Source organism: Nerophis ophidion, linkage group LG05, assembly GCF_033978795.1.
Source record: "Nerophis ophidion isolate RoL-2023_Sa linkage group LG05, RoL_Noph_v1.0, whole genome shotgun sequence".
Classification (NCBI taxonomy): Eukaryota; Metazoa; Chordata; class Actinopteri; order Syngnathiformes; family Syngnathidae; genus Nerophis; species Nerophis ophidion.
Genome location: NC_084615.1, coordinates 14,831,774 through 14,858,870, shown reverse-complemented (window position 1 = coordinate 14,858,870; position 27,097 = coordinate 14,831,774). Strand labels below are relative to the sequence as shown.

Genomic DNA, 27,097 nt, shown 5'->3' with positions numbered 1-27,097 from the left:
TACTACTCCAGCATGTCAGCAGACTGGGGTAGATCCTGCTGAAATCCTATGTATTGAATGAATACAGAATCGTTTTGAATCGGAAAAATATCGTTTTTGAATCGAGAATCGCGTTGAATCGGGGGGAAAAAAAATAAAAATAAAAATCGATATATAATCGAATCGCGACCCCAAGAATCGATATCGAATCGAATCGTGGGACACCCAAAGAATCGCAGCCCTACACTGTAGCATTGCACAAGACTACAAGGCGTCCCAGCAGACTGTGGAAGCTTGCAATTGGAAAGCATCTTACCTTGAGGATGAGGTTTTAAAACAAACAACAAAAAAACAAATGCCACAAACAAAATGTATTTTCCCCCACAAAATACAAATGAAGTGTGCTAGGAAGTGGACTTGACATACAATGAACAGAAGCTAGACAAGTGCTGGGATCAGACAGGAGGCAAGGCTCCATAGTGCACGTTAAAGTAAGGCTCTAATGTCAGACATAAGCTCCTCCACAGCTGGCTGATGGAGACAAAGTCTGCATGGCCCCCTGCAGCCAGGCAGAGCATAATGGCCACGAGCAGCACCATGCAGAGCACGACCACTTTGTGGCTGCTGGACTTCTTGGCCTGCGTACACCTCCAACACACACAGGGAGCCAATGAATGATGAGTGAAAGCATGCATTATCCAACCAACACGGGACATTTACTTGCTGCTCGTAGGCTTGAACAGAAGACTGCTGGCTTCCTCGGGCTCACTGTCCTCCTGCACACACACACCCACATGCACCTCAGTGACTCCTGCTCCAACTGGCCAAATGAAGTTATTCTAACATGAGAATAACTCCATACATGACTTGAATCCTTTGAGGGTACCAACATGCTTTTCATGCCCACTGTGGAGGCCAGGAGCCTGATCTCCTCTGCCAGAGACATGGCGGGGACATGTGACGCCTCCTTGTCGCCCAACAAGTCCTTGAGCGTGTCGCTGAAAACAAGCACAAGTCAGTCAAGTGCACACAGAACAAGTTGGGAGTGCTTCCCAGAATACTGTATATTGGCCCAAATGTAAGACACAAAACACATCTGGATAAATATTTGGAGATTTATACAAAATCTTCTTCTTGTCACTCACCTACAATAAGTTACAAAAGTGTCTTAAAGGCCTACTGAAAGCCACTACTACCGACCACGCAGTCTGATAGTTTATATATCAATGATGAAATATTAACATTGCAAGACATGCCAATACGGCCTTTTTAGTTTACTAAATTGCAATTTTAAATTTCTCGCCAAGTGTTGTGTTGAAAAGATCGCGGTATGACGCGTGCGTTTGACGTCTCGGGTTGTAGCGGACATTATTTTCCAGCCCGATCCCAGCTATAAGTAGTCTGCTTTAATCGCATAATTACACAGAATTCTGGACATCTGTGTTGCTGAATCTCTTGCAATGTGTTCATTTAATAATGGAGAAGTCAAAGTAGAAAGATGGAGGTGGGAAGCTTTTAGCGTTTAGCCACACAAACACAGCCGGTGTTTCCTTGTTTAAAATTGCCGAAGGTGAAGCTTTACTATGGATCAGAGCGGTCAAGCGAACATGGATGCCGACCAAATGTCAACCGTCAGTTTTCGGTGAGAAAATGGTGGTAATAAGTCGGCTCTTACCGGAGACATCCGCGGAGCTTTCATCCTGCTGCAGCTGCATGACTTCCCTCAGAGACTCTGGGTCAACACACCCGTGGCCACACCCCTCTGACTTTCAGGTACTATTTAATCTCACTAAAACACTAGCAACACAATAGGCAGATAAGGGATTTTCCAGAATTATCCTAGTAAATGTGTCTAATAACATCTGAATTGCTCCCACTACAATCGCCTCTTTTTTTCCCCTCCTAGTCCTTCACTCTAAATTTCCTCATCCACGAATTTTCATCTTCGCTCAAATTATTGGGGAAATTGTCGCTTTCTCAGTCCGAATAGCTTTAGCTGCTGCTGGCTATGATTGTAAACGATGTTCAGATGTGAGGAGCCCTACAACCCATGACATCACGCGCACATCGTCTGCTACTTCCGGTACAGGCAAGGCTTTTTTATTAGCGACCAAAAGTTGCCAACTTTATCGTGGATGTTCTCTACTAAATCCTTTCAGCAAAAATATGGCGAAATGATCAAGTATGACACCTAGAATGGACCTGCTATCCCCGTTTAAATAAGAACATCTCATTTCAGTAGGCCTTTAACATGTGTATTTATAAATGGTTGATTTAGATAGGCTAGTAAGGCAAGTTAGCCGAAACTTGTCAGGTACAACACTTTACCTTACTAGCCTATATAAATCAACCATTTATAAATACACGTCAGTAGGCTAAATGAACCTCTTCAACATACTTTAACATGTGTGCTGGCCACATTATAGGCAGAGTATAGAGCTAACATGTGTGGTGGTTACATTATCGGCAGAAGATACTTCCTTAATAGGGTGCAAAGTGGTGGAAGTTAAGCTCAGGAAGTTTGGAAATATTGACCAAAATTTGGATGGTTCAAAGTTGGACAGCATCCATGGGAATGAAAGGGAATATATGGAAATAATGATGTATCATAGGGCAGGTGTCTATATGCTGCTGCATGTTTGATCCAGATCTTAGCACACTATTTACAAATGTACACCACCTTTTCTGCCCAAATTATTCTCTTTGTATTGATTTATACGGCCGGTTTAGTTTACTAAATTGCAATTTTAAATTTCCCGGGAGTTTCTTGTTGAAAACGTCGCGGAATGATGATGTGTACGCGTGACGTCACGGACTGTGAGGAAATATTAGCGCTGCGCACACACACAGCTAAAAGTCGTCTGCTTTAACCGCATATCTACACAGTATTTTGGACATCTGTTTTGCTGGATCTTTTGCAATTTGTTCAATTAATAATGGAGAAGTCAAAGTAGAAAGATGGAGTTGGGAAGCTTTAGCCTTTAGCCACACAAACACACAGTGATTCCTTGTTTAAAATTCCCGGAGGTCAAGCGTACATGGATCCCGACCAAATGTCAACCAGCAGTTTTCGGTGAGAAAATTGTGGTAAAAAGTCGCCACTTACCGGAGATCAGCTGAGCTTGTGCCGCCCATGCAGCTGCCGTCGACTTCCCTGAGACACTGGCCTCAAGACACCCACGGATATACCCCTCCGACTATCGGGTAATATTAAACTCACTAAAACACTATCAACACAATAGAAAGATAAGGGATTTCCCATAATTATCTTAGTAAATGTGTCTAAAAACATCTGAATCCATCCCAATGCAATCGTCTTTTTTAAGTTGATTTTTTTTTTCCTAGTCCATCGCTATCAATATCCTCAAACACAAATCTTTCATCTTCGCTCAAATTAATGGGGAAATTGTTGTTTTCTCGGTTCGAATAGCTCTTGCTGCTGGAAACTCCCATTATAAACAAGTCACGGACTGTGAGGAAATATTAGCGCTGCGCACACACAGCAAAAAGTCGTCTGCTTTAATGGCATAATTACATATTCCGGACATCTGTGTTGCTGGATCTTTTGCAATTTGTTCAATTAATAATGGAGAAGTCAAAGTAGAAAGATGGAGTTGGGAAGCTTTAGCCTTTAGCCACACAGTGATTCCTTGTTTAAAATTCCCAGAGGTGAAGCTTTCTTATGGATCAGAGCGGTCAAGCTAACATGGATCCCGACCAAATATCAACCAGCAGTTTTCGGTGAGAAAATTGTGGTAAAAAGTCGCCACTTACCGGAGATCAGCTGAGCTTGTGCCGCCCATGCAGCTGCCGTCGACTTCCCTGAGACACTGGCGTCAACACACCCGTGGACACACTCCTCCGACTATCAGGTAATATTAAACTCACTAAAACACTAGCAACACAATAGAAAGAGAAGCGATTTCACAGAATTATCCTAGTAAATGTGTCTAAAAACATCGGAATCCGTCCCAATGCAATTGTCTTTTTTTTTTTTTTTTCCTAGTCCATCGCTATCAATATCCTCAAACACAAATCTTTCATCTTCGCTTAAATTAATGGGGATATTGTCGTTTTCTCGGTCCGAATAGCTCTTGCTGCTGGAGGCTCCCATTATAAACAATGTGAGGATGTAAGTAGCCCTCACACCGGTGACGTCATCGTCTGCTACTTTTGGTAAAGGCAAGGCTTTTTTATTAGCGACCAAAAGTTGCGAACTTTATCGTGGATGTTCTCTACTAAATCCTTTCAGCAAAAATATGGCAATATCGCGAAATGATCAAGTATGACACATAGAATGGAGATGCTATCCCCGTTTAAATAAGAAAATCTCATTTCAGTAGGCCTTTAAAGGTTGTTAGCTACAAGAGAATAGTTCTGACTGTACTCTAATGTTATCCATGAAGCACAATCATCAAACTGGAGCGGCTGGGGAAAAAGATGATTAAGATAAGATTATTTTGTCTCCAAAACATCTTCTGAAAAAACATGTCATCTTCTATTTAGGTCAATGTGGTATTTTGAGCTTGTCTTACAGCGATGCCTCATCCTCTCTGTCCTCCAACTGACTCTTCAGCTCCTGGTTGCTCAGCCGGAGATCCTCGAGTACAAAGAATACAAACTTCTCAGACGTGGATGATGTTCTTTGCTCTGCTCTCTTCACATTTGTAATAATGAGCTCCTGTCTGCTAACTCAGGACTTGCCCCATTGCACTTGAAATGGATGATGCACAACATCTGCATAATTATATACTAATATTGTAGTAATCATGGTAGTATCTGCATAGTCTTTACCAGGGGTCACCAACCTTTATGAAACCAAGAGCTATTCTTGGGTACTGATTAATGCGAAGAGCTACAAGTTTGATAGACACTTAAATAAATTGTATTTCTGTCAGTCATTCTGTCGTACATTTTTTTTTCCTTTTACAGGTTTTTTTGCAGCGAATAAATGATGAAAAAAAACACTTAATTAAACAGTTTAAAAGAGGAGAAAACACAAAAAAAAATTTAATTAAATTTTGCAACAGTTTATCTTCATTTTTGACTCTTTAAAATTAAAAATTCTAACACAAAAAAGAGAAAACTAGCTAATTCAAATCTTTTTGAAAATATTGAAAAATAATTTATGGAACATCATTAGTAATTTTTCCTGATTAAGATTCATTTTAGAATTTTGATGACATGTTTTAAAAAGGTTAAAATCCAATCTGCACTTTGTTAGAATGTATAACAAATTGAACCAAGCTATATTTCTAACAAAGACAAATCATTATTTCTTCTAGATTTTCCAGAACAAATATTTTAAAAGAAATTCAAAACACTTTGAAATAAGATTTAAATTTGATTCTATAGATTTTCTAGATTTGCCAGAATAATACTTTTTTAAATTTGAATCATGATAAGCTTGAAGAAATATTTCACAAATTTTCTTCGTCGAAAAAATAGAAGCTAAAATGAAGAATTAAATTAATTTCTTAAATTATTCTTTACAAAAACTTGAACATTGATTTAAATGGTCAGGAAAGAATAGGAAGGAATTTAAAAGGTAAAAAGGTATTAGTGTTTAAAAATCCTAAAATCATTTTTAAGGTTGTATTTTTTTTCTCTAAAATTGCCTTTCTGAAAGTTATAAGAAGCAAAGTAAAGAAAAAGTAAAGAAATAAATTAATTTATTTAAACAAGTGAAGACCAAGTCTTTAAAATATTTTCTTGGATTTTCAAATTCTATTTGAGTGTTGTCTCTCTTAGAATTCAAAATGTCGAGCAAAGCGAGACCAGCTTGCTAGTAAATAAATACAATTAAAAAAAAAATAGAGGCAGCTCACTGGTAAGTGCTGCTATTTGAGCTATTTTTAGAACAGTCCAGCGGGCGACTCATCTGGTCCTTACGGGCTACCTGGTGCCCGCGGGCACCATGTTGGTGACCCCTGGTCTATACTGATATTGTAGTAAGTAGCTAATCCTACAAACAGAGGGGATTTGTATATTTTTAGTTCAATTCAACTCAGTTAGTGGGACATACTAATCAATTTAAGACGTCTTATTGTAGCATCATTATTTGCAAACTTGTATCTCAATCTGTGTGTGTGTAATACAATTCACCTGTGTGTACTAATGTCTGTCTGTGTGTAATACAATTCACCTGTGTGTGTACTAATGTCTGTGTGTGTGTAATACAATTCACCTGTGTGTGTACTGTCTGTGTGTGTGTAATACAATTCACCTGGGTATACTAATGTCTGTGTGTGTGTACTGTCTGTGTGTATGTAATACAATTCACCTGGGTGTACTAATGTCTGTGTGTGTAATACAATTCACCTGTGTACTAATGTCTGTTTGTGTGTGTAATACAATTCACCTGTGTGTACTAATGACTGTGTGTAATACAATTCACCTGGGTGTACTAATGTCTGTGTGTGTGTAATACAATTCACCTGGGTGTACTAATCTGTGTGTGTGTAATACAATTCACTTGTGTGTGTACTGTCTGTGTGTGTGTAATACAATTCACCTGTGTGTGTACTGTCTGTGTGTAATACAAACAGCTGTGTGTACTAATGTCTGTGTGTGTGTGTGTAATACAATTCACCTGTGTGTACTAATGTCTGTGTGTGTGTGTAATACAATTCACCGGTGTGTACTAATGTGTGTGTGTGTAATACAATTCACCTGTGTGTACTAATGTGTGTGTGTGTAATACAATTCACCTGTGTGTACTAATGTGTGTGTGTAATACAATCACCTGTGTGTACTAATGTGTGTGTGTGTGTGTGTGTGTGTGTGTAATACAATTCACCTGTGTGTACTAATGTGTGTGTGTAATACAATTCACCTGTGTGTACTGTGTGTAATACAATTCACCGGTGTGTACTAATGTGTGTGTGTAATACAATTCACCGGTGTGTACTAATGTGTGTGTGTAATACAATTCACCTGTGTACTAATGTCTCTGTGTGTGTGTAATACAATTCACCTGTGTGTGTACTAATGTCTGTGTGTGTGTATTTAGATGCGCGTGTGTGTTTTAAGTTGTACATGTTATGATTTGTCTGTGTGTAAAAAATGTGTCTGTCCGTATTTGGATGGGCGTGTGTGTAAAAAATAAGTGTGTGTACGTATTTAGACGTGTGTGAAGCAGGACCTTTTTATTGGCTGTCTTTTGACAGCTGACTTTTACCACACTTTCACCGTGTGTGAGCGGTCCATCTGTACCTGTAAATGCAAAGGGGAGTACCCACTATCTTTTCGGCCTGTTTGTCATTAGATAACAACTTATGTGAATACAAATGACTGCTAAAACATGAACTTTTATTAACAGCCAGTGATGAAAAGTGCATTGTTCACAGTGTGAGTGTCTGCAAGGCACCTCCTTCAAATCCCTGTAGTCAGACAACTCCTACACTGCAGAAGTGCAGGAGTTGTGCTTCACACACATCTAAATACGCAGACACACACACCCATCAAAATACGACAGATATTTTTTTCAACTGACGCTGATCAAAATAAATACAGACTGTTTTTATTTACACAAAAACAAATCATAATACAAACCCTCGTTTCCATTTGAGTTGGGAAATTGTGTTAGATTTAAATATAAACGGAAAACAATGATTTGCAAATACTTTTCAACACATATTCAGTTGAATATGCTACAAAGACAACACATTTGATGTTCAAACTGATAAACATTTATTTTTTGCAAATAATCATTAACTTTAGAATTTGATGCCAGCAACACGTGACAAAAAAGTTGGGAAAGGTGGCAATAAATACTGATAAAGTTGAGGAATGCTCGTCAAACACTTATATGGAACATCTCACAGGTGAGCAGGCTAATTGGGAACAGGTGGGTGCCATGATTGGGTATAAAAGCAGCTTCCATGAAATGCTAAGTAATTCACAAACAAGGATGGGGTGAGGGTCACCACTTTGGAAGCAAATTGTCGGAACAGTTTTAGAACAACATTTCTCAACGAGCTATTGCAAGGAATTTATGGATTTTACCATCTATGGTCCGTAAAATCATCAAAAGGTTCAGAGAATCTGGAGAAATCACTGCACGTAAGCGATTATATTAAGGACTTTTGATCCCTCAGGCGGTACTGCATCAAAAACCAACATCAGTGTGTAAAAGATATCACCACATGGGCTCAGGCACACTTCATAAAACCACTGTCAGTAACTACAGTTGGTCGCTACATCTGTAAGTGCAAGTTAAAACTCTACCATGCAAAGCAAAACCCATTTATCATCAATACCCAGAAACACCACCGACTTCGCTGGGCCTGGGGTCATCTATGATGAACTGATGCAAGGTGGAAAAGTGTTCTGTGGTCTGACGAGTCCACATTTTAAATTATATTTGGAAACTGTGGAAGGGGTGTCCTCCGGAACAAAGAGGAAAATAACCATCCGGATTGTTATAGGCGCAAAGTTCGAAAGCCAGCATCTGTGATGGTATGAGGGTGTATTAGTGCCCAAGGCATGGGTAACTCACACATCTGTGAAGGCACCATTCATGCTGAAAAGTCCATACATGTTTTGGAGCAGCATATGTTGTCATCCAAGCAATGTTATCATGGACGCCCCTGCTTATATCAGCAAGACAATGCCATGCCACGTGTTACGACAGCGTGGCTTCGTAGTAAAAGAGTGCGGGTACTTTCCTGGCCCGCCTGCAGTCCAGACCTGTCTCCCATCGAAAATGTGGCGCATTTTGAAGCGTAAAATACAACAGCGGAGACCCCGGACTGTTGAACGACTGTAGCTCTACATAACACAAGAATGGGAAAGAATTCCACTTTCAAAGCTTCAACAAATTGTGTCCTCAGTTCCCAAATGTTTATTGAGTGTTGTTAAAAGAAAAGGTGATGTAACACAGTGGTGAACATGCCCTTTCCCAAGTACTTTGGCACGTGTTGCAGCCATGAAATTTTAAGTTAATTATTATTTGCAAAAAAAAGTTTATGAGTTTGAACATTGAATATCTTGTCTTTGTAGTGCATTCAATTGAATATGGGTTGAAAAGGAGTTGCAAATCATTGTATTCTGTTTATATTTACATCTAACACAATTTCCCAACTCATATGGAAACAGGGTTTGTACAGACAGACAACTTAAAACACACAAATGCAGATCTGACAACACACTAAGGTTGATATACAGACACACACATTACTACACACAGATATACAGACACACACATTAGTACACACACAGAGATATGCAGACACAGACATTAGTACACAAACACACAGACTGATATACAGACACACACATTGGTACACCCACACACACACAGATTGAGATACAGGTCTGCAAATAATGATGCTAATACAATACTTCAGTAATATTTATCACAAATGCTAGCAACAGAAAGTATCAATAATATGTGGAGAGCTGCTCTCTGCTCACCTCACCTGTTGATTGCAGGAAGTATTTGACTCACCTTGATGATATTAGCGTACTCCTCTACTGTTTCCTCTGCTTGCTTCAACTGCAGCTGGTTCTACCACACACACACACACACACACACACACACACACACACACACACACATGATCATGAAGAATAGTCACAATAGTACCTAAAAAGATGATAATTTTACTTTACCTGTTGAATAACCTCATCCCTTTGCTGCAGTCCTATCTGAGCTGCTTCTATTCCATACTGATGAAACACACTCTTTAAAAGTCAGAATAGTGTGTGGACACTAAGATATGTGCATGAGAACCACTTTCAAAGTCAGAATAGTGTGTGGACACTAGGATATGTGTATGAGAAACACACGTGGATTTTACCTCAAGATTTTGAAGAGCAAGACTGAACCTATTCAAGCGTATCTGGTCCTTCTCTTTTTGCTCCTGGAGGCTCTGAACCTGAACATATTGATAATGATGTCCGTTAAGGTTTCCACCTTTGGGATATGTTTGCTTGAAAAACCCACTTCTGCGGTCAGTTCCTTATTTTGCTCCTTCATCACCATGGATTCCATCTCCTGCCCACAGGACACAACTCAAATAAAGTCATCAATTTTCAAATGTCTTCATGCTACACTGTAGAAGTGTTTCTTGTCAACTACTGGCCAATAATTGCATGACTTTGACAGCAATTTATTGTGAAATATCTTTACTGAAACAGTAGTAACAAGAGATCTGTGAGTTTATTGAGGATCCCCATTAGCCCGCGCACAAACGCCAGGCGAGTCTTCCTGGGGTCTTTTTCAAAAGTTCAAAGTAAAATAGTAATACACAGATCCAGTTACAAATAAAAGAAAGGAAAAAGTAAAACAAAAATACAATTTTCAAAAGACTAAAAAAAACAGTACATAGATCCAGTTACAGAACATACACAGATCCAGTTACAATAAAAGAAAGGAAAAATGGAGAGATCATTTTTTTTTTCTCAAACTGATAACATGAAAGATTAATTCTTAAGCCTAAAAAGTGACTTTGTTGTCGTTGGCCGGCCTGGCTGCGTGGGGCCGGTGGTCCCTGGTTCCCTGGGCGCCACACCTGCGGTTTGGGTTGGTCTCTCTGGGCGGCTGGGGCCGTACTCTGGCTCCCACGCACAGTGGGAGTCAAATATACACTGTAAAAAAAATATCCTATTTTTATGGTTAATTTACTCTAAATTTCTACTGTCATTTTTTTTTAATATGTTATAAAACTGTAGAATTGAAGACATTATCTGTAAATAAACAAAACTGCATGTTATTTTAAGTAAAATGCGAGTAATGACCAACTATGTATATTTCTATTTTTTTTTTACAGAAAAATACCAAATTAATTATACATATCATTTTCTGTTTTCTCAAATTATTTTCAAATTCATGTAAAATTACAGCCTGGAGAGTTAGGGCTGCATGGGGGTCTGGGTATTTGTTCTGTTGTGTTGTGTTTATGTTGTGTTACGGTGAAGATGTTCTCCCGAAATGTGTTTGTCGTTCTTTTTTGGTGTGGGTTCACATTGTGGCGCATATTTGTAACAGTCTTAAATTTGTTTGTACAGCCACTCTCAGTGTGACCTGTATGGCTGTTGATCAAGTATGTCTTGCAGTCACTTTTGTATGTCTGCCGAAGCCTTGTACAACATGCGTCTAAGTCGGCTTGCTGTTTGTATGGTGAATGAGTGAACGCGATGAAAGGGTGTAGAGCAGGGGTCGGGAACCTTTTTGGCCGAGAGAGCCATGAAAGCCAAATATTTTAAAATGTATTTCCGTGAGAGCCATATCATATTTTTTAACACTGAATACTAATAAATGCATGTATTTTTTAAGTAAAACCAACATTTTTAGAGTATATTAAGTCTCTAATTATTTTTAATAACATTGTTATTTCTTGAACAGGTGCGATAGAAAAGGGATGGATGGATTAAAATGCATGAGAATGTTTTATATTTTGAACGTTATTATTAACATTGTGATTACCAGCGGAATTATTCATTACTTATCGCGTTAAGCAATGTCAGCTAAGATTTACATACAGTATCTGAGAGCCAGATGCAGTCATCAAAAGAGCCACATCTGGCTCTAGAGCCATAGGTTCCCTACCCCTGGTGTAGAGGTTGATAAAGGCAGTGCTGTCACGGCACGCCCATAATATACTTGTCCGGGCAAACATCGGGACAATCCTTCGGGAGCGTCAGAGAAAGTCTCTCAGTAAAATTGGGAGGTTTGGCAAGTATGTTGTTAGGGCCGGATAGCTATCCAAAGAAGGTAAATACACTTTGTAACAACTTCCTGCATCCAGTGGGCCCCCAGGTAAAATTAGTTTGAGACCCCTGATTTTAACAATTCAGAGAAAATCTGTAAAATAATGGTATTTTTCTATGGAACTGTTAGCATTGTCACTTCATTAAAGGTGGTTGATCGTAATAATTTGGAAAAACTCTGTAGAATATAAAGGTATTTTTCTGCAGAACTGTTTGCATCGTCACTTTATTAAAGGTGGTTGATCTTAAGAATTTAGTAAAAATCTGTAAAATTACGATATTTTTCCGTAAAATGTTACATGAAAATTTCTGTAAATATAATGTTTTTGATCATTATTTGGTTTACAAAGTTTTACTTTAATCTCATGGTTTTTGTTTGGTAGCTGTAGCTGCTAGTAGATGACAGTTTTTTTACAGAATTTTTTTTTTTTTTTTTTACAGTGTATATTGTACATACAAACACATATACTCACACACACCGTTATTCATACATACAAACATAGGTACCTACGCTCCCACATACATACACAAATAAAGTACATACTGTACCTACATACTCCAAGTTCGTCCATCTACACGCACATTCACGGTACAAACATACACATGCTGTAAATATACATTCACTGTACAAACATTCAAATACACATACTGTACATATACATTTACTGTACAAATATTCATATACACATTCTGTACATATACAAGTACATATACATACATACACTCATGCACATAATCACGTTTCATCAAATATATATTAACGTTGTTGCCCTAGGGGAAACTGGGTAACACATGGTATATTGACAAAGCTTAACCCATTTTTACCATAACAATCTTCAAGATTTATATAGGTTGCCTCTCTCTCTTCCCCTCCATCTTTCGGTATTCCTTTTTTTCCCCTCTTTAGTTATCATTAAGTATATCTATTGTTGCATTTGAACAACTGTATTGATGAAAATAGAGGTAAACTATTGGTATTGTTCATGATCAATAGCGCTTTTTCTATTGGTATTTGTATTGCTCCAGTTGTAGTGTAAAAATGCTCATCGCATGCTTTATTGCATGCCTTTGGTAAGCGCAGGAGTGATAAGAGGTTTTAAACTAATTAGCGCCTACGGGGGAAATTCAAGGAAATACGGTATTTGAGGTTCATGTGTTTTATTCCTCAAACTACAGATATTAAAAAATGATCCAGTAGTGTCCAGATGGCTGCTGGCTAGCGGCGGGCCGAAGGCTGGAGGCCGAGCCGGATGAAGCCAAGCCGAACCGGAGCTAATGTGGCTCAGCAGCTAATTTGTTAGCTCCACGATCAGTACAGTCTGCGTCGGAGAGCAAGCGGCCGTGACGTTGGAAAAAGAAGCAAAGAGGAAAAGGACTCAAAAAGAAAAATGAACAAAAAGTAGCAACAATAAAGAACTCTCAGCAGGTAGCCAGGTAGTGTTAGTCTGACAATGAAGTGACAAATAAATGCTTTAACGTCACATCTGGAATGTTACAGTGCATCATATCACAGCTGTGTGAATTTTATTTATATAGCACTTTTTCTATTGCGACTCAAAGTGCTTTACATAGTGAAAGCCACTATCTCCATTGAGAGCAGTGTGGGTGGCACGTGTGTCAAGAGTCTTGCCCAAGGACACAAGGGCAGTGACTAAGATGACCAGAGGCGGGAATCGAACCTGCAACACTGAAGTTACTGGCACCGCCACTCTACCAACGGAGCCACAACTACAAACCCCGTTTTCATATGAGTTGGGAAATTGTGTTAGATATAAATATAAACAGAATACAATGATTTGCAAATCCTTTTCAACCCATATTCAGTTGAATATGCTACAAAGACAACATATTTGATGTTCAAACCGATAAACATTTTTTTTTGTTGCAAATAATCATTAACTTTAGACTTTGATGCCAGCAACACGTGCCAAAGAAATTGGGAAAGGTGGCAATAAATACTGATAAAGTTGAGGAATGCTCATCAAACACTTATTTGGAACATCCCACAGGTGTGCACGCTAATTGGGAACAGGTGGGTGCCATGATTGGGTATAAAAGCAGCTTCCATGAAATGCTAAGTAATTCAAAAACAAGGATGGAGTGAGGGTCACCACTTTGTAAGCAAATTGTCAGTTTTAGAACAACATTTCTCAACAAACTATTGCAAAGAATTTAGGGATTTTACCATCTACTGTCCGTAAAATCATCAAAATGTTCAGAGAATCTGGAGAAATCACTGCACGTAAGCGATGATATTACGGACCTTTCATCCCTCAGGCGGTACTGCATCAAAACCCAACATCAGTGTGTAAAGGATATCACCACATGGGCTCAGGAACACTTCATAAAACCACTGTCAGTAACTATAGTTGGTCATTACATCTGTAGGTGCAAGTTAAAACTCTACAATGCAAAGCCAAACCCATTTATCAACAGCACCCAGAAACGCCGCCGGCTTCACTGGGCCCGAGCTCATCTTAGATGGAATGATGCAAAGTGGAAAAAGTGTTCTGTGGTCTGACGAGTCCACATTTCAAATTATATTTGGAAACAGACGACTTGGTGTCGTCCGGAACAAAGAGGAAAATAACCATCCGGATTGTTATAGGCGCAAAGTTGAAAAGCCAGCATCTGTGATGGTATGGGGGTGTATTAGTGCCCAAGGCATGGTTAACTTACACATCTGTGAAGGCACCATTAATTCTGAATGGTCCATACAGGTTTTGGAGCAACATATGTTGTCATCCAAGCGACGTTAGAATGTTCGCCCCTGCTTATTTCAGCAAGAGAACGCCAAGCCATGTGTTACAACAGCGTGGCTTCGTAGTAAAAGACTGCGGGTGCTTTCCTGGCCCACCTGCAGTCCACACCTGTCTCCCATGGAAAATGTGTGGTGCATTATGAAGCGTAAAATACGACAGCGGAGACCCCGGAATGTTGAACGACTGAAGCTCTACATAAAACAAGAATGAGAAAGAATTTCACTTTCAAAGCTTCAACATTTAGTTTCCTCAATTCCCAAATGTTTATTAAGTGTTGTTAAAAGAAAAGGTGATGTAACAGTGGTGAACATGCCCTTTCCCAACTACTTTGGCACGTGTTACAGCCATGAAATTCTAAGTTAATTATTATTTGCAAAAAAAAAAATACAATTTATGAGTTTGAACATCAAATATCTTGTCTTTGTAGTGCATTCAATTGAATATGGGTTGAAAACGGGGTTTGTAGTAGCTTTCAACATTTCAACAGCTGCCATCGCGAGTTGACTTTGTACAAGAGAGGATGATGCATGTGCACGTACGAGCCAGTGTGCCCCACAACAAGAGGACAGTGAAGATGTAGGAACTTATTGACGAGGATGGTGGATTCACGCAAAGCACTCTGGGTAAACTTCTAGCAAATATGGATAATCTGCTGATGTCACCAGTCGGGAAAACCTCAACAAATGGTGCAAATTCCAAACTGCTCCTTTCCTGGAAGTGTTTTAGAAATATCTCTGCCATGGTTTGATTTCCAATTTTCCAGACTTATGCAGATCCCAAATACACATCAGCAGGTACCAATAGTTTAAAAACAAGTTGGTTTTGCAAATTAGGACCTCTTTAAAATGCTTGAAACCTTAGTCAAAAATGTTACAGTGTACATTGTCACCCACCAGTTTTTCTATCATGTGCTCAGTGTTTCTGCTCTTTTCACCAGGATCCTGGTCCGAGTGCCACCTGCAAGGCTCTGCTTTTTCTCGCACGCCATCTGTGTTCATCTGCTCCAGCCTGCACACACACAACCAATCAAGTCCAGTAGGCAGTCCTGAACAGTAGTGTAGTAGACCTAAGTATTCATTAAGTACCACCATAATGACAACATTAAATACAGTAGTGTAGTAGACCAAAGTACTCTCTAAGTACCACCACAATAACAACAGTAAATACAGTAGTGTAGTAGACCTAAGTATTCATTAACATATCAACCTTTGTCACCACCATACATCAACCTTTGTCACCACCATATATCAACCTTTGTCACCACCATATATCAACCTTTGTCACCACCGTATATCAACCTTTGTCACCACCATACATCAACCTTTGTCACCACCATACATCAACCTTTGTCACCACCATACATCAACCTTTGTCACCACCATACATCAACCATTGTCACCACCATACATCAACCATTGTCACCACCATACATCAACCTTTGTCACCACCATATATCAACCATTGTCACCACCATATATCAACCTTTGTCACCACCATATATCAACCTTTGTCACCACCATATATCAACGTTTGTCACCACCATATATCAACCTTTGTCACCACCATATAATCATCCTTTGTCACCACCATATATCAACCTTTGTCACCACCATATATCAACGTTTGTCACCACCATACATCAACCATTGTCACCACCATATATCAACCTTTGTCACCACCATATATCAACGTTTGTCACCACCATATATCAACCTTTGTCACCACCATATATCAACCTTTGTCACCACCATATATCAACCTTTGTCACCACCATATATCAACCTTTGTCACCACCATATATCAACCTTTGTCACTCACTACTTGCACGGGACATGGATTGTTGCTGCACATGCTCAGTAGTCTTCACTACTATTTATTTTATTGTATATAGGGTCATGCATATAATCATGTATATAGGGTCATGTATATAAAGTCATGCAAATAGGGTCATGCGTATAGGGCAGGGGTCGGCAACCTTTACCACTGAAAGAGCCATTTGGACCTGTTTCACAAAATAAAGAAGACAATGGAAGCCGCAACTGTTCTCCCGAATATCTGCTGGTGGTCACCCAGATAACAATAATTTGGGCGTGCTATGAAGCCATTGCCTTAGACGCCTTCTAAAAAATGTACAAACTGCTTGCCAATCCAGCAACATGTTGTATGAGGCTTCCGCAGATACACGTACATGACTGCAAGGCATACTGGGTGATACAGGTTACACTGAAGGTTGTGATATAAACAACTTTAACACTCTTACTAATATGCACCACACTGTGAACCCACACCAAACAAGAATGACAAACACATTTCGGGAGAACATCCTCACAGCAACACAACATAAACGCAACACAACAAATACCCAGAATCCTTTGCATCCATGACTATTCCTGACTATATTATACACCCTGCTAGCACCAAACCCCCCAACTCCGTGCGTCGGTTGAGGTGGGCGGGGTTGGGGTCATGTTTATAGAGTCACGTATATAGAGTCATGCGTATAGGGTCATGTATATAGAGTAATGCGTATAGGGTCATGCGCATAGGGTCATGCGTATAGGGTCATGCGTATAGGGTCATGTGTCTAAGGTCATGTGTATAGAGTCATGTGTGTAGAGTCATGTGTATAGAGTCATGCGTATAGGGTCAGGTATATAGAGTCATGCGTATAGGGTCACCCGTATAGGGTCATGCGTATAGGGTCATGTGTATAGGGTCATGTGTATAGAGTCATGTGTATAGAGTCATGTGTATAGAGTCATGTGGATAGGGTCATGTGTATAGGGTCATGCGTATAAGGTCATGCGTATAAGGTCATGCATATAAGGTCATGCGTATGGAGTCATGCGTATAGAGTCATGCGTATAGAGTCATGTATATAGAGTCATGTATACAGGGTCATGTATATAGGGTCATGTATATAGGGTCATGTGTATAGAGTCATGCGTATAGAGTCATGTGTCTAGAGTCATGCGTATAGGGTCATGCATATAGGGTAATGTATATAGGGCCATGTGTATAGGGTCATGTGTATAGGGTCATGTGTATAGGGTCATGCGTATAGGGTCACTATATAGAGTCATATGTGTTTAGGGTCATGTGTATAGGGTCATGTGTATAGGGTCATGCATATAGGGTCATGCATATAGGGTCATGCATATAGGGTCATGCGTATAGGGTCGTGTGTATAGGGTTGTGTATATAGGGTCATGTATATAGAGTCATGTGTATAGGGCCATGCGTATAGGGTCATGTGTATAGGGTCATGTATATAGAGTCATGCGTATAGAGTCATGCATACAGAGTCATGTGTATAGGGTCATGCACATATGTTAAGGTATATAGAGTCATGTGTATAGGGTCAAGTGTATAGGGTCAATCATATAGGGTCATGTATATAGGGTCATGTATAAAGAGTCATGTATATAAGGTTGTGTATAGTCATGTATATATGGTCATGTACTGTATATAGGGTCGTGTATATAGGGTCATGTGTAGAGTCATGTATATAAGGTCGTGTATATAGGGTCATGTGTATAGTCATGTATATAAGGTCGTGTATATAGGGTCATGTATATAGGGTCGTGTATATAGGGTCATGTGTATAGTCATGTATATAGTGTCATGTATATAGAGTCATGTACTGTATATGGGGTCGTGTATATAGGGTCATGTATATTGGATTAGATAGTGCTTTATTTATAGAGTCATGTATATAGGGTCATGTATATAGGGTCGTGTATGGAGGATATCAAATACTCCAGTTTTAAAGACGGATAGATCTATTTGGTTTTCCCAAATAAAATAGACAACATTTAAATGTTCACAGGTTCTCACTAATACATTTGATAGGAATAATAATAATAAAAACAGGTGGTCCAATAGGAATAATAATAATAATGATAATAATAATAATAATAATAATAAAGGCGGTTTAGTTGAACTGCTGTGCTGTGAAGGAAATGAAGTTTTCTCATCTGAGACTTTAGAAACTTTAACAGACGATTTAGCAAAGTTTGCTGGTTGTAGGAACTGAAAATGACTCACATATTTTCCTCTGAGACTTCCTTGGCCTCCTGCCTGCCAACACAACAACAACATGCACTTCAGTGTAGTTGAAATACAATCATTGGCAGCAGTTTAGTGGCCACCATGACGAGGAAAAGACCAAATAGTTACCTTGGAAACCACAGAAAGTCAGGTAGCTTTATGCTAAACTAAGCTAGCATGTGTGTCATTAACACATCTCTATCGATGTTCTCATCAATAAACACACTTTACCCAACAACAACATTTTATAAACGACGTAAATTGATGTTCAATAAAAGAAAAGACTGCAAACTTGCCACAAATAAGGATTTTCTTCCCCTTTCATGCAGTGTTGACATCAGCCGGAACACGAGTGGTTTCTTAGGGGTAGTCGCGCAACTACTCTCAATTGTTGAAGGAAAAAAAAATCCTTTGTTTATACTTAAATGTGTACACGACGGAAACAAAACAATACCTCTCAATATGGCAGCTGCGCTATTAGATGAATATTTGAACTGTGGATACCCACAGAAAAAAATCAAGATTGTTCAAGTTACTTTGAAGTTACTCCCTAAGAGTAGCAGACTTTATTGATGAAAGGATAAACGGCCAAAAATGTTACAGCGGGGGTGTCCTAACTTTTTCCACAATTTTATCATGCGGGGCCATTTTGATATTTTTCATTTTCAAACCATAACAAAATATATGGATTTTTTTAATCCTTAGGGCTCCTGGGGAGCATAGAGGGTCTCAGTCACTAAAATGTTAAAAAATAGTCAAATTATTATTATTTTTTTTAATTTAATGCTTACAGTAAATCTCTATATCAACTTGAGGTTGATATAAAGTAAAATAAATAAGGTTTTATGCCTTTTCTGTCAGACTACTTTGTTTTTTATAGTAAAACTGAAATATGCCGTATTTAGATAGATAGATAGTACTTTATTGATTCCTTCAGGAGAGTTCCTTGATTTAGCAATTAAAGCCCTCAAAGATCAATAATGCAGGACACTATTGATTTTAATTATTTAATATTTTTGTGTAATCACAGTGAAAAGTTAAATAAAATCCTACTAAATATATTTGAGATCCGAAAGGTTCCCCACTCATAAAGTGATGCATTTGTATTAGTTTTTTTTTTACTTTTAACACTTAAATTTCAAGATCAACTTCCGATATATTTGTCGATTTTAAGTTTGAACTATTATTTTGTTTGTTTTACGCTCTTTTGTCAAAACTTTGTTTTTATATGGCAACCACACAACATATGCAATATTTTTTCCACATCAAACATTTTAAAGTGATAATTTTTAATTAATAATTCATTATAACAGATTTTTTCCTTTTTTTGAGCAATGGAGAAAAAAAAGAAAATAAAGACAAAAAAAAAAAACTGCCTGAATGGCAGCTTTGTGTCAACATTGCCACTTTTTCCCCATTAGATTTCACCTCATTCCATCCATCCATCCATCCATCTTCTTCCGCTTATCCGAGGTCGGGTCGCGGGGGCAACAGCCTAAGCAGGGAAACCCAGACTTCCCTCTCCCCAGCCACTTCGTCTAGCTCTTCCCGGGGGATCCCGAGGCGTTCCCAGGCCAGCCGGGAGACATAGTCTTCCCAACGTGTCCTGGGTCTTCCCCGTGACCTCCTACCGGTTGGACATGCCCTAAGCACCTCCCTAGGGAGGCGTTCGGGTGGCATCCTGACCAGATGCCCGAACCACCTCATCTGCCTCCTCTCGATGTGAAGGAGCAGCGGCTTCACCTCATTCCACTTTTTTTTTAAATGTTTTTATTTTTGCAATACTATCAATTTAGCAATTTTTGCAGAATGTGTGGCGGGCCGGTAAACGATTAGCTGCGGGCCGCACTTTGGAAACCCCTGATGTACAGTAAAGTACAGTGAAGTACAGTAAAGCTGTTAGAAAATCATTCAAAATAGATGTTCAACATGGATTGAAGTGGCTAGAAAGCCAGAAACACAGAGTACAAATTAAACTGTCAACACAAATTGTATTTCAGGTTTAAAAAAAAAAAAAAAAAAAACATCTTCCAAAACCAAAGCAAGACATATAAACAATACTGAGAAAATAGCTTTGGTTGTGATGGAAAACAATACTTACCAACATTCAACAAAATGGTATCTAATAAGGCAACCGGTGGTGCAGGAAAGATGGTGACACTGGTCATTAATCACACACACACAAACACTATTCAAATGGTGGACTTAATGTCCTGCTGTCTATTTGTGACAGCTAAGAAGCCTTCATCATCATGATCAGTGAAATGCAGATTAAAGGCCTACTGAAATGAGATTTTCTTATTTAAACGGGGATAGCAGGTCCATTCTATGTGTCATACTTGATCATTTCGCCATGCTGAAAGGATTTAGTAGAGAACATCGACGATAAAGTTCGCAACTTTTGGTCGCTAATAAAAAAGCCTTGCCTGTGCCGGAAGTAGCGGACGATGTGGAATATGGGTTGAAAATTATTTGCAAATCATTGAATTCCGTTTATATTTACATCTAACACAATTTCCCAACTCGTATGAAAACGGGGTTTGTATATAAACTATCAGACTGCGTGGTCGGTAGTAGTGGGTGTCAGTAGGCCTTTAAAGATGGATGACAAGGTCAAAGTTCTCAGAATTCCAAAGAAACACTTTATGTTTCTGGAGGAACATTCTTCTAGTGCAGGCAAAGTCTTGTTCAGTCCACAGCAAAATACAAGCCTCAGTCTTAATGGCGGGGGGGGTTCCAGTGACCCAATCACCTGGAAGTGTATCCCATCCCGGCCTGGCATGAGTCTTAATGGCGGGGGGGTTCCAGTGACCCCGTCACCTGGAAGTGTGTCCCATCCCCCGGTAGTGGCGATGAGATGAGCGGGCAAAGCCAGCCAAGGTACCAGCGACGGCCTAATGTGTGACGCAAGTTGCCCAGGAGTCCCAGGTCGTAGGGCCTGCGGGACGAGTACCACTCCCTGGTGGTTTGTCCCCGAACAAGCAGGAAGAGATGGAAGAAGAAGAAGGCGGAGACCAGCAGGAGGCCCACCACACAGGTGTCGGCGATGAAGGCGAAAGAGAAGGCCCGTGCGGACACCTGGCCTGTTGGGAGCCAGGGCCATGAGTTGCCGTGGAAACAGTGTGCGGATGAAAGATGGCCGTACCTGACAGCAGCATGAGCCAGGGTATGAGCAGCAGCAGGATGCTGTGCACCGTCACTCCCTCCTTAAGGATGAGGATGAAGACCTCGCCGTTCATCCAGGTGGCGTACAAGAGCCCCGACCACATGTAGAGCAGGCAAGTCAGGAAGTAGCGGTAGTTGCGGAAGCCCACGCAGCGGCCGAAGAAGACGCAGTGGTGGTCCCGCCGCAGCACGCACACCTTGCAGTCGTAGCAGTGGGAGCAGCGGGGAGGAGTGTGCGTCTCGCAGGTGTAGCAGTACCTGCTCACACGGGACGAGACACACAGGTGTAGCCGTACCCGTACTTGCCAACCCTGAGACCTCCGATTTCGGGAGGTGGGGGGTGGGGGAGCGGTTGGGGGCGTGGTTAAGAGTCAAATATTTAATATATATATATATATATATAATACTTGACTTTCAGTGAAATCTAGCTATATATATATATATATATGTGTATAAATAAAACAAATACTTGAATTTCAGTGTTCATTTATTTACACATATACACACACATACCACTCATCTACTTATTGTTGAGTTAAGGGTTGAAATGTCCATCTTTGTTCTATTCTCTGTCACTATTTTTCTAACCACAGCTAGACTCTGGCAGAGAAGAAGTCTAGCAAAACTCCTAGCCATTATGCACCCACTGCACTCGGACCATGCGGAGAGAATGAGCACGTTCAGTGGAAGGCTCAGACTCCCAAAATGTAACACGGAATGACACGGGAGGTCCTTCATACCGACAACCATCAGACTGTATAATGTATATGTTCCTTGACTGCACTTAAATGTAGAATATATGTATTATTAATATATTATATACATAATATATTATATTATTTTTTATTATAATTGTTTATTGTGAGCAAACTGTGGTGCTGAATTAAAAAAAGTACATTCTATTCTACATTCTATTATATTCTATGTACAGTAGATGGCAGTATTGTCCTGTTTAAGAGTGTCACAAGTTCACAACATTGGAGCTTACGGCAGACGAACTGCTTTACGGTACACGAAAATGTGACTGCTGTTGTTGTGTGTTGTTACCGGGCTGAGAGGACGTTAATGAAACTGCCTAAGAATAAACCCACATAAGAAACCAAGAACTCGCCCTCGATCATTCTACAGTGATAACGTCATTGGGCAGACACGCTGTTTATATTGTGGGAAAGCGGACGTGAAAACAGACTGTCGACACGTCACTCAGGTCCGCTTGGAGCTGGAGGGGGCGTCTCCTCCAGCTCCGCCTGAATTTCAGGAGATTTTCGGGAGAAAATTTGTCCCGGGAGGTTTTCGGGAGAGGCGCTGAATTTCGGGAATCCCCCGGAAAATCCAGGAATGTTGGCAAGTATGGCCGTACCTGCTCACACAGGTGTAGCGGTACCCGCTTAAACAGGTGCAGCCGTACCCGCTCACATAGGTGCGGCCGTACCCTCCATACTTGCCAACCCTCACGGATTTTCTAGGAGACTCCCGAAATTCAGCGCCTCTCCCGAAAACCTCCCGGGACAAATTTTCTCCCGAAAATCTCCCGAAATTCAGGCGGAGCTGGAGGGGGCGTGGCCTCCAGCTCCATGCGGACCTGAGCGACGTGCATAAAGAGCGTGTCTGCCCAATGATGTTATAACTGTAGAATGATCGAGGGCGAGTTCTTGGTTTCTTATGTGGGTTTATTGTTAGGCAGTCTCATTAATGTCCTCCCAGCACGGTAAAAACACACAACAACAGCAGTCTTGTTTTCGTCTACCGTAAAGCAGTACATCTGCAGTAAACAGCAATTTTGTGACACTCTTTAAGAGGACAATACTGGCCTAGTGGTTAGAACGTCCGCCCTGAGATCAGTAAGTTGGGAGTTCAAACCCCGGCTGGGTCATACCAAAGATTATAAAAAAATGGGACCCATTACCTCCCTGCTTGGCACTCAGCATCAAGGGTTGGAATTGGGGGTTGAATCGCCATAAATGATTCCCGGGCGCGGCACCGCTGCTGCCCACTGCTCCCCTTACTTCCCAGGGAGTGATCAACGGGATGGGTCAAATGCAAAGGACAAATTTCGCCACACCTAGATTGTGTGTGACAATCATTGGTACTTTAACTTTAACGCCATTTACTGTACATGCATATGGTTGGAAAAACAAGGATGGACAATTCAACCCTTAACTCAACAATGAGTAGATGAGTGTTATGTGTGTGTAAATGTGTAAATAAATGAACACTGAAATTCAAGTACCGGTATTTTTATATATATATATATATATATATATATATATATATATTTATATACATACACACACACACACACATATATATATATATAATAAAACATATATGTATATATATATATATATATATATATATATATATATATAGCTAGAATTCACTGAAAGTCAAGTATTTGTTTGTATATATATATATATATATATATATATATATATGTCTTGATTGGATTATCCAGAGGATAGTGCTCGATACCGTGGTAGAGCGCAATATGTAGGTGTGGGAAAAAATCACAAGACTACTTCATCTTCATCTTGAGATGAAGTAGTCTTGTGATTTTTTCCCACACCTATATATATATATATATATATATATATATATAGGTGTGGGAAAAAATCACAAGACTACTTCATCTCAAGATGAAGATGTATATATATATATATATATATATATATATATATATATATACATATATATATATACATATATATATATATATATATATATATATATATACATATATACCGTATTTCCTTGAATTGCCGCAAGGCATATAGTATGCGCCTGCCTTGAATTACTGTTGGGTTAAACTCGCTTCTCAAAATAATTAGCGCATGCTTAGTATTACCGCCTGGTCAAACTCGTGACATCACGAGTGACACTTCCCCGGTCATCATTTTCAAAATGGAGGAGGCTGATTTCAATACCGGTAATTTGAAATCGCATAAAGATAAGGAGATTTAGAGCTATTCAGTGGGATTTAAGGTCCAAGCTTCCATCACACTCAAATTTTTATTGCATACCTTTGGTAAGTGCCGGAGAGAGAAGAGGTTTTAAAATAATTAGCGCATGCATACTTTTACCGCATGCCTTTGGTAAGCGCAGGAGTGACAAGAGGTTTTAAATTAATTAGCGCCCCGGCGGCAATTCAAGGAAATACAGTATATATATACATATATATTTACTAGGGCTGCAAATCTTTGGGTGTCCCACAATTCGATTCAATATCGATTCTTGGGGTCACGATTCGATAATTTTTTCGGTTCGATTCGATTCTCGATTCAAAAACGGTATTTTTCCGATTCAAAAGGATTCTGTATTCATTCAACACATAGGATTTCAGCAGGATCTACCCCAGTCTGCTGACATGCTAGCAGAATAGTAGATTAAAAAAAAAAAAAAACTTGTAAAAGACAATGTTTTATCAACTGATCGCAATAATGCAAATTTGTTTTAACTATTAAACGAACCAAAAATATGACTTATTTTATCTTTGTGAAAACATTGGACACAGTGTGTTGTCAAGCTTATGAGATGCGATGCAAGTCTAAGTCACGGTGACACTATTGTTCTTTTTTATTATTTTTATAAATGCCTAATGATAAAGTCAGTGAGGGATTTTTAATCACTGCTATGCTGAAATTATAACTAATATTGATACTGTTGTTGATAATATTCATTTTTGTTTCACTACTTTTGGTTTGTTCTGTGTGGTGTTTGTGTCTCCTCTCAATTGCTCTGTTTATTGCAGTTCTGAGTGTTGCTGGGTCAGGTTTGGTTTTGGAATTGGATTGTTATGGTATTGCTTTGTAGTGGTTTGTTGGATTGATATAAAAAAAAAAAGAGAATCGATTCTGAATTGCACAACGTATTTGATTCGATTCGTATTCGAATCGATTTTTTCCCACACCCCTAATATAGATAGATAGATAGATAGATAGTACTTTATTGATTCCTTCAGGAGAGTTCCTTCAGGAAAATTAAAATTCCAGCAGCAGTGTACGGAGTTGAGATCGATTTAAAAAAAAAAAAAAAAATTAAATAATGGGGGTTTAAATGGAAACAAAAAAGAGAAATATTACAATAATAATAATAAAAAGCAACAATGGGAATAAAAATATAACAGTAAAATAAGAATATAACAAGAGACCATGTTATGAAAACATATTGCACTGTTATTGTTTTGCATCCCCTGTCATCCTTGTACCCCCCGCCCCAGAGAGGAGTTGTACAGTCTAATGGCGTGTGGGACAAAGGAGTTTTTAATATATATATATATATATATATATATATATATATATATATATATATATATATATATATATATATATATATACTTGACTTGGTGAATCTAGCGTTAAGTATGGTACCCGCTCACACAGATGCAGACCCACAGGTGCAGCAGTATCCGCTCATACAGGTGCAGACACACAGGTGCAGACACACAGGTGCTGACCCACAGGTGCTGACCCACAGGTGCAGCAGTACCCGCTCACAGAGGTGCAGACACACAGGTGCAGCAGTACCCGCTCACACAGGTGCAGACCCACAGGTGCAGACCCATAGGTGCAGCAGTACCCGCTCACACAGGTGCAGACACACAGGTGCAGCCATACCCGCTCACACAGAACAATCCAACATACAAGAGTGGCGTCTTACTTCCATCCCTGCCCCAGGTGATCCCCTCCCAGGAAGACCCCCTTGATGCTGGGGGTGGTCCTGACGAAGAGCAGGGCGTTCCAGCAGATGTTCCCCAGCATGAAGACCTGGGCCAACAGGTGCATGGACTTCCAGAGCGAGGACCACCTCTGGGCGTCCTCCAGCAGCACCAGGTAGCTGACCTCCCCGGTGATGGAGAAGACCAGGAAGGTGTTGAGCAGCACGGGGAGGTGAGAGCACATCTTCTCCATCTTGCCAAGCACGCTGCTCGCCATGTCTGCTGCTTGGTAACAACATGAAGGCACCCATTTAAACTATCTGTTAGGAAGAACAACAATGGCATGTGTGCATCATCTCACCTTCTTGCAGGAACTGGGCCGGCACGGGTGTGGTGACGTCATATCCGGGTTAGCCAGCTGTAAATTTGGCATGATTGAATGCTTTTATAAACCCGAGCAGAACACCCTTTAAAGTATATAAAACTGAGGAGGGAATGAGCCGATACATGAGGTTGGATTTCAAATACAAAAATTTAAATAGGAAGCGGTAAAAGTAAACAAAATGTCCGCGGTACAACTATGGGTTCTGTCACGCCAAATTTCTTCCCCCTACAAAAACCTCCCCCCCCCCATTTACGTCCGGGGTCATGATTAATACAGACGTTTTGTGAACGCTATATTATCAAATAAATTAAAAAAACAATTTATAAAAACAAGCTATGGGATGAAGAAACGGGAAAAGTGAGGAAACGTGACCCCGGAAGTAAATGC

The 27,097-nt window shown here is 39.8% G+C and overlaps 1 protein-coding gene across 4 annotated transcripts; it reads right to left on the bottom strand.

The window, feature by feature from the left end:
- Positions 1 to 335: 335 nt before the first annotated feature.
- On the bottom strand, positions 336 to 27,097 carry zdhhc24 (zinc finger DHHC-type containing 24). 4 transcript variants are annotated; one of them, XM_061900139.1, is made up of 12 exons: positions 26,687 to 27,097; positions 26,328 to 26,610; positions 18,504 to 18,536; positions 15,350 to 15,464; positions 9,929 to 9,979; positions 9,783 to 9,860; positions 9,595 to 9,651; positions 9,431 to 9,490; positions 4,515 to 4,579; positions 842 to 977; positions 700 to 755; positions 336 to 627 (listed from the first exon to the last, which is right to left on the bottom strand). In XM_061900139.1, exons 2-12 carry the CDS (start codon positions 26,600 to 26,602, stop codon positions 435 to 437), a joined length of 1,119 nt encoding a protein of 372 aa, XP_061756123.1. In that variant the 5' UTR covers positions 26,603 to 26,610; positions 26,687 to 27,097; the 3' UTR covers positions 336 to 434. The 4 variants fall into 4 exon arrangements, with proteins under 4 accessions (XP_061756123.1, XP_061756121.1, XP_061756124.1 ...); XM_061900137.1 differs by having other exon boundaries at positions 26,328 to 26,607; positions 26,687 to 27,095; XM_061900140.1 differs by lacking the exon at positions 18,504 to 18,536 and having other exon boundaries at positions 26,328 to 26,607; positions 26,687 to 27,096.

Coding starts and splice junctions, on each gene's coding strand:
- zdhhc24 (XM_061900139.1), bottom strand. CDS start 26,602: ATGGCGAGCAGCGTGCTTGGCAAGATGGAGAAGATGTGCTCTCACCTC. Junction 9,491..9,594: donor GGGATGAGGTTATTCAACAG/GTAAAGTAAAAT, acceptor TGTGTGTGGTAG/AACCAGCTGCAGTTGAAGCA. Junction 978..4,514: donor AGAGAGGATGAGGCATCGCT/GTAAGACAAGCT, acceptor GCTTGTTTTCAG/CGACACGCTCAAGGACTTGT.